Source organism: Eufriesea mexicana, unplaced genomic scaffold (genome assembly GCF_001483705.2).
Source record: "Eufriesea mexicana isolate 0111107269 unplaced genomic scaffold, ASM148370v2 scaffold1523, whole genome shotgun sequence".
NCBI classification, from domain to species: Eukaryota; Metazoa; Arthropoda; class Insecta; order Hymenoptera; family Apidae; genus Eufriesea; species Eufriesea mexicana.
Window position 1 is genome coordinate 277,881 of NW_016909723.1, and position 8,387 is coordinate 286,267.

Genomic DNA, 8,387 nt, shown 5'->3' on the forward strand with positions numbered 1-8,387 from the left:
GCGGCGGCGTCGGAGACCGCGGCGGCGGCGGCGGCGGCGGAGACCGCGGCGAAATTCGCCGACACGACGAACAAGGATGGATCGAGGTCGCGCTCGAGCGCGTAGAACGAGGAAGAGACTCGCGGGGGATGCGTGCTCGCCGATGGACAGAGAGCGATTGAGCGTACGCGTGGAACGAGCGAGCGAGCCAGCTCACCTGACCAGTCGCCGCCGAGAGAGCGGGGAAAGGGGTTGAAAACCGGCGGGTGGCAGGATGGTTGGAGGAAAGCGCTGTTCGGCGAAGGGAGTGGGCCGACAGGAGTCAGTTCGGCGGAGGGGTAACAGAGAGCATCGAGTACGGGGGTGGGAACGGGGATCGGTGGAGAGGCAAGTCTGCGGTGTTGAGAGAAACGCGCACTCGCTTCTGACGGTTAAGCGACGACGAACATCGACGAATAGTTGCCGTGGGTGCGAGAAAGACTTTTCCTGGACGAACAAAAACGGAAATATAGTTGGCACGGAAACGAACGAGATGAAACTCGAAAGACGGAGAGCAGCGATGCGTTTGGCCACGGCATGACGAAGATGGATGCAAGGTTCGCGAGAGAACGGGAGAGGACAGAGTTACGGTTCTACTCTTGACGCGACAAAGGCAGCGTTATGTACTCGCGTGAACATGCCGATCACGGCTATATGTATACACACGGAGAGAGGGGAGAGAGAGAGAGAGATAGATGTTGCAGTGATGTATACCTAAAGTTAGAATCGTGGTATCCATGCGCTGCGAGTCGAATACCGGCGAATTCCTTTTTACTGGCTATGAGTTGCGAACGAAGAATAACGATAACGTCGCGCGATACGCGTTGCAATAGAATTAAAATTTCGGACAACGCTGAGGTAATAAAGAAACGGCGCGGCGAAAATAACAAAGCAGCTATTTCATGCTGAAATTCGTATACGTATGCGCGTTAGAAAAGCTTCGTCGAACGTTTCAAACGGTATTATTTCTTGATTATCCTATTTCCAACGACTCGTACGACTCGTACGACTCGTATTTACCGAGAAATGAGGCAGTTTTCTTCATCGAACGATATGCAAAAGATGTAAAGAAAAGCACGTCAAAGACGACGTTACTCTCGCTTTTCGTAAAGCCCGATGCAGATAGATCCGACACGAAATAACGAGGGTCCTTCAGCCGGCCCTGCATCGAGCAGACTCGATTCGACTCGACTACATTCGATTCGACGCAACTCGGCTCGTGAGCGAGACGATGCGTCGTCGAGGGAAGAGGGCTCGGTTTCGGGAGAGCGAGCACTGCGAAAAAGGATGGATGGATTGAAACTAAGCGAGGGAGGGATGAGAGAAAAGGAGAGAAAGCGAGCGAACGAGGAAGAGATGGAGAGAGGGACAGAGCGGGACGAAGAGAGGGGGAGAGAGAGGAGAGAGAGAGAGAGGGTGGGAGGGAGGGGAGAGAGAGAGAGAGAGAGAGAGAGAGAGGGCGCTTGTTGGAGGAAGAGAGAGAGGACACGAGTCGCGAATTGCAGTGCTTGCGCGGACAAAGGGAATCTGCGGCTCCAGTCGTCCCTACGCACACGTGACTCACTGCATACACGCATACGCGAATAACGTGCAACTGTGCGCACGCATGCACGCCACTGTAGAAACCGCGTGCCTAAAGTCGACGGAAGAAGCGCGAATTCTCTTGTTTCTCCCTGTTCGACACTGCCGCTAGCCCTCCTCCCCCTCTTTGTCGCTTCCTCTTCTCTGCCGCTCTTCTCCGCGTTTCTCTTCCCGTTCCTTTTCATTTCTTCTCTTCTTCTCGCTTTCCTTCTAGTTTCCATCTATTAAGGGGAATAAAGAAAGCACGATCACGAACGCTGCTGTACGAATCACGTTACGTTGCTTACTTTGGCGTGCTGTACTTGCACCCTTCCGATCCCTTTCCCCGCTTCGGAACAGAAGAAAATTATTAGTTGCAATTACAAACGATTTTGTCTGTGCACGCGCAGCCTCGTATATCGGAAACGCGGAGGGACCGACCGATACGAGTCGCTATATCTTAACCGTTTTAACCAGACCCATCGAGGATGCCCAACACGCCTGTTTTTCTCACCTTTATTCCAACTTTATTTCACAATTGCACGCGTCGCCATACGCACGCGTGCCGATACGCGGGATAATGCGATTACGATTTTTGGATGGTTCTCGCAACGATCCAGCAACCAACGAATCGTTCCTTTCTCGTTATCCTGTATTTTCTTATTCTTTTTTCCCTCTCGTTTTTTCTCTCTACGTGATATTTCGTAGCATCGGACGTCTTCCACGTTATCGAGTCGATCTTCGATCGAAACGAGATTGGCATATTTGGAAATTTTCCAAATTTTACAAATTTCCAGAAGCATCTGTTCGCATTCCTTCTCTTTGTACCTTTCGATTCGTTCACGCGCCTCTTCCGTCTTTCATCTGGCCACCTATGTAGCCCCTATATAGAGTTTTTGCCAATTAGTAGAAGAAAGGAGATACCGATCGAGAACGAGGTCAGTAGAGAATACTATCCTTATGCCCGTGATACTCAGACCCGGTGAACCTCACGTATCGTCCTATAATTGCACTTGTTCCTATGCCACGTTCGATTCCGTTATTAATCGCGTTGGAAAACGAAGAATCGCGAGGACGATCGATCCGTTAACGCAAAGACCAATTGCGAAACAGAATCGAATCTTACTCGTTTCTCCGTGTAAAGTTCACACCTCTACTGGCGATTGTAATGTCTACGTAAGTACGTGCGAAAGTATGAGTAGATTTGTATGTGCGTACGCGTACGTATACGCATACGCCTATGTGTTCTACGCACAAGCGTATTCCGTTTTGAGACACACGAACGATGTACGTTTTCTCCGACATATATACGTACGTTGTGTCGTCTTATTGTTAAGTCTTGTGTCAAGGACAGCGAGTGGAAGAACCAAGCGTAGGATCCGAGCATATTCATAAGTTTTTCTTTGGAAATATACACGCAAAGCGATTCTTCGATCGAATCGAATACCTCGGGATATAAACGTCCGCGCGTCGCGCTGTCGATTCTTCTTCGACTTTGGTACGATTGGTAATTGAAATCCAGAGACGCGCAAAGGATCGCAAAGAACAAAAAACGAAAAAAAAAGGAAAAGAAGAAATCTTTCGAGTAGCTTCGAATTACTTATAGACGTATATGTACATACGTCTGAATTGAATACGAAACTTTGAACGAACAACACGGATCAGGAACGTGAGCATCATCGCGTGCCATCGCGTTTTGCTTCATGGATCGAGCTAAAAAGGAGATAAAAGAAGGAAGGAAGGAAGGAAGGAAGGAAGGAAGGAAGGAAGGAAGGAAGGAAGGAAGGAAGGAAGGAAGGAAGAGAGTGTGAGAGAGAGAGAGAGTGAGGGTAGAGGGCGAGAGAGAGACGAAGGAGGACGAAGGAGAGAGGAAAGAAGACGAGAAGAGGAGGCCCGTTCGCGGTGGAGTCGCGACGTATCGTTGCGCCGTATCGAGGTTTAGAGGAGCGGTACACGTCGTCGCGTTATCGGAAGCGAAATAACGCGACGAGTCGTCCGGCTGGCGAGACGACTGAACACCGCCGACGCTCGTCCAGGGAAACAGAGAAAGAGGGTGGAGAGGAAGAGGGGGACAGAGGGAGTGAGAGAGAGAGAGAGAGAGAGAGAGGAGAGGGAGATAGACGGATAGATAGACGGACAGATAGAGAGAGAGAAGAAACGAGAGGGAGAGAGAGGGAGAGAAATAGAAAGAGGTAGAGAGCTAGAGAGGGAGAGAGAGAGAGAGAGAAAGGCGGAAGGCAGGGAAAAAAGAGAAAACATCGTGCCGTCTTTATCGTCCGGGGCGTGGGTGCAGCGAACGCGAATCCCTCGGACGAAACCGCTTTGCCGCGAGCAAACGACGAGCGGGAGCGAGGAAAAAGACGCGGAGAAAAAGAGATGGTCGAGGACGGTACGGATCCGTCGCGAGAATCGAGTCGAGTAGCCTTTTCTTCTCTCGTCGGAACGTCTTGAGGAGGCCCGAGCAACGGTGTGGCATCATCGCGGGAAGTCGAGGAACGACGAGAGACGAGTAGTAGACGTTGCGCGTGCAACGGACGAGGAGGAGGAGAAGAAGAAAAAGGAAGAGAAGAATAAGCAGAAGGGAGAAGAAGCGGACGAGGAGAAAGGAGATCGAGAGAGCGGAGCGATATACGCGGAAGAGGAGAAACTTGGGAAAAGAAAGTTGGGAGCCGGGAAGGATATTATTCGGCACGGCGAGCAGCGATCGCCGCGGTGGTGGTCGTCGTCACGTGTAGCCGCGTGCGGGTGAAAACCGTGAGAGAGCGCGGACTCTGGAAAAGGAGCGAGACGATTTCGCGGTCTCAAGCGGAAAGTAGCAGCGGAAAGTAGCAGCCAAAGACGGACACCGTGGGTCCGGCTAGCGGACGACGTTTACCTCTCTCTTTGTCCGTCGGCACACTCGGCTGCGAGATTTTTCCTTACGTCGATCGAGCGTGGTGGTCGACGAGAAGAAGGAGAAGGACGACGACGACAACGACGACGACGACAACGACGGCGAAGACGACGACGACGACGACAACGACAACGATAACAACGACGAGAGCTCCGACGGTGGATCGAGGAGGCGTTATCAAGACCGGCCGCCGGATATCCTGGAGGACGATGACGATGGTGGTAAGAAGGATCGCGAGCGGTAACCGGAGGACGAGTAGCACGAGAGGACTCGATTGAATCTCGATCGAAACTCGATCGAATCCGCTCGATTGGCGGCGATCGTCGCCGCCATCGCCGTCGTCTGTCGCCCCGTAGCCGGCGACCGTCGTCGGCGACCGACCGGGCGAGCCGTCGGTCCCGTCGTCGCGACGGTACCAGCGGAGATCGCCTATCGTTTTACCCTGCTATACCGGTGTGACCAGTAGTAATATAATAACACGCAGTGTAAGGGAGGGAGGAAAGAAAGAAAAAAAGAAAGGGAAAAAGTTTGGCGTATTGCGAGGATGAAAGGATGGGATCGGTAGACATTTCGATGATCTTTCGTACGTGCAACGAATTATGCGAATATTTACCGGTACAGATGTTTACGTGTTAATCAACTTTACCCGATAAGTCTTGCTCGGTATTGCTGGTAACGGATATTGCAAGTAACAATATTTAATTGCAGTTGATGAAAAGTAACGAGACGATTCCTGGAATTTACAGTTTACCGGTGGTATCTGTCAATAGCGTTAGGACTATACGATTACTTTTCATGACGGTGGTTCGCGTAGTGACATCTAGAACAGTAGGATGTAAACTAAGGTGGGTGGCGCGGTATACTTGGCGCAGTTCTACTTTTTTAAACTCTTGTCAAATTTTAGTACGTACGCGATTGTCGAATGTCACGGTTCCTCCGGTATATCTGACAAAGCTGTTGGTATCAGGGAAAAGGAGATTAAACGATGCTGCATCTAAGTACGACGAATACGTATCGCTCGTCGAAAATCAATAAGGATTCTATTTTTCGAGGTAAAGGATCACTCGCTGAGATTCGTCGCTGGATAAGTTATACCGTGTCTAGCATTCGTTCTTTCGCTTTCGCTATCCAAAGCGATGGAATTTGCACTATGTTACTTACTAACAACGCCGCTGGTTGCCTAATTACGCGGTGGCAAATCGACGCGCGTCTTCTTGACCGACACAGGTCGTTGGTATCGTTGGATGGTCGTCGGTTTATCCAAAATCGTTCTTGCCAACTATCCGACATGTACAACATTGCTGCAGATTACTTTCCGGTTTCGACTAGTTTTCCGAATAGTATCCGAGGGCCAATAATCAGAAATAATCTATACGAGCTTTCCTACCACGATATTTTCTTCAAGCATCTCCAAGTAAAAAAGAAGAAAATATATCTCGGACAATCTCCGTTGCATTTTTTTCCTTTTCTTGCAGGAGATTCCAAGCTGTTCGATTTGCGACGGTATGGATACATAACCTTTTTTCGGCAATTTAAATTTGGCTCGTGGTTGATACGTAGCTTGCTAATTTGTATCGCGACGGTGTGACGTGTACTGGATTCGAACATTTTGCCAACTATCTTGATCGCACGTCGGACAGGTATGAAGAGACTCGGCAATAATAGCGAAGGCGTATAGCTTCCGGAAATGACTGTATCACCGGCGACTATTTGTAGGGAAGTTTTCAACCTTAAACGAAATTTATCCAAATTTATCGATCAGCGACGCGATCGAGCGGCAGATTTCCTTTTACTTTTTTTACAGAGCAATTAGACATTTTGAAGGCGTGTTTCTTTCTTCAGATCGCATAGCTAACGCAACAATTATCAGGCTACGGGGCATACCGAAGGATAGTGATCAACCGGAAAGGAGAAACGGGAAATGCGCGGTAAATGCGTGGGAAACGAATAAAGTCGGTGAAAGAAGGAACGCGCGATCGGAAAGGGAATAGAAATTTAGTAAAAGACGTAATGCCATCTGAGAGACGGAGAAAATCTACGCTATCGACAACCGGTGTAAATGGGTGGAGTGAGAGAGAAAAAAAAAGGAGACGAGGAAAGGAAACTCGATCGGTAAGTTAGAAAACTGCGTTGCAAAACTGTTCGTAGTTGATCGCGATGGAGGCAGAAACGAGTTAACTTCCGACGAACGTGCAGAGTCGCGCACGAGTCTCGCTGTCGATAAAAAGGTCTGCAAGGGTGTAGCGTTCGTTTATCAGGGATACCGAATAGCATAGGAGGGAAAAGAGAAAGTTTGGAACGTCTCGTCGTTCGGAACATCGCGTCTCTAGTAGAGCGTTCCGGATAAAGAAGGGGTTAGAAGAAGGTCCCGTGACGTGATCGAATAATTCGCAAGGTACAAAGTATCGTCGACACTTTGTTGGCGTCTTTGAAACTTTGCTCTTCGATTTTACGAAGTTTACAAAGTTTCGTTTCACGAAGTGCGTACTCGTGTTTGAAATAAAAAGAAAAAAAAAAAAAAAAAAAAAAAAAAAAAAAAAAAAAAAAAAAAAAAAAAAAAAAAAAGATGGGAAGAAAATTGTCTCTACGCGTTTAACGACTTTTCGCGCATTGCTGCAACATCGAAGGGTAATGTTTCGATAAATAGGACGAAAAGGAGTTGAAACAAAGAAAAAGAGAGGGCTCAAGAGAGAGAGGGCTCAAGAGAGAGAGGAATTGAGAGAGGGAGAGGGAGAGGGAGAGGGAGTGGGAGAGGGTGGGGGGAGAAAGAGATAGTAAAGAATATCGGATATTAAGAGACGCGCGCGGTTCGTCATTGTCTGGTGGCTAAAGTACATAAAGTATAGCGATTCTTACCTGAAGTTCTGCTTGCGAAACATCGATCTCTCCTCTGTAGACGAATTCTATGATGAACTTGAGATCATTGAAACATACGTCTTGGGGCATAATGATCGTCGGATGTTTGCAGGGATTCGAAAGTAGGAGCTTTTGAAAGTAGGAACTGCACGCCGATAATACCACCTGCGCAAACAGAAGGAGCTGTATCGAACGATCAATAACGTAGGTAGAGGAAAATCGGCGCATCGGGCTAGAGACATCACGATACGAGATGAGAACAACGACGGCGACGGCGACGGCGACCGCGACCGCGACCGCGACCGCGACGACCGGTACTGTCATAGTACTACACGTGTACGCGTGTAGGTGTGCTGGTAAAAATGATAATTTGGCAGCGGATCGGCGAATCGTGCCGGCGAGATTGGCCGTTAATCGAGAGCGAAAAAAGAGGAAAATCGCGATGGTCGGGTAGCGATATCTCTGACGATTCGCTTACCTTGTGCGCTTTTAAGGAAGCTTCGTTGCATGCCAGCGTGACGTCCACGAAAGCTTCGGTCTGAAGGAGTTGGTGGAAAACGGACGTCATGTTCGATTGGTAGTTATTCCAGCGCAGGCAGTAGTGCTGCCCGGCCATGCCGCCGCTGCAACAGAAACAGCAGGGAAACGATCACTTCTTCTCGATCTCGGAGGAGTTGTCTGGATCGTGGAAAGATTTCGATGGAAAAATCGAAAAGTCGTCTCTGGTTCATGGACGAGACGCGTTTTCGTTCTTTCGTCGCGAGTCACGATACGAGTTATTTCTCGTAGCGTGGTGCCCTTCTTCCTTCTTCCAAATCGATCCGTAAAGCGAGACAGTACCTGTAGTGTACGCCCCAATAACGATCCGTCTCCATGAAATATTCGTTTTCCTTTGCGAGCACTGTAACGAAAAGTATCGGCGGCGGTGTGGAGATGGTTCGGTAGGGTGATCGGTAAATGCTAGGAAATAAAGCTAGACGAAGAAGAGGGAAGGAGAGAGAAAAGAGAAAGATAGGTAAAGAGATGGGTAGAAGAGTGGAAGGGTAGAAGAGTGGAAGAG

General features: G+C 49.1%; 1 protein-coding gene across 1 annotated transcript in view; it reads right to left on the reverse strand.

Moving 5' to 3' along the window:
• The window catches only part of Psq (pipsqueak), a 26,584-nt gene extending 18,349 nt beyond the window's left edge, over positions 1-8,235 (reverse strand). The window contains exons 1-3 of the mRNA XM_017901434.1: positions 8,168-8,235; positions 7,806-7,950; positions 7,328-7,492 (exon numbers count right to left, since the gene is read on the reverse strand). Coding sequence (XP_017756923.1) covers positions 7,328-7,492; positions 7,806-7,950; positions 8,168-8,202 — 345 coding nt within the window. The 5' untranslated portion in view covers positions 8,203-8,235. The remainder of the gene's footprint in view (positions 1-7,327; positions 7,493-7,805; positions 7,951-8,167) is intronic.
• Positions 8,236-8,387: the final 152 nt, after the last annotated feature.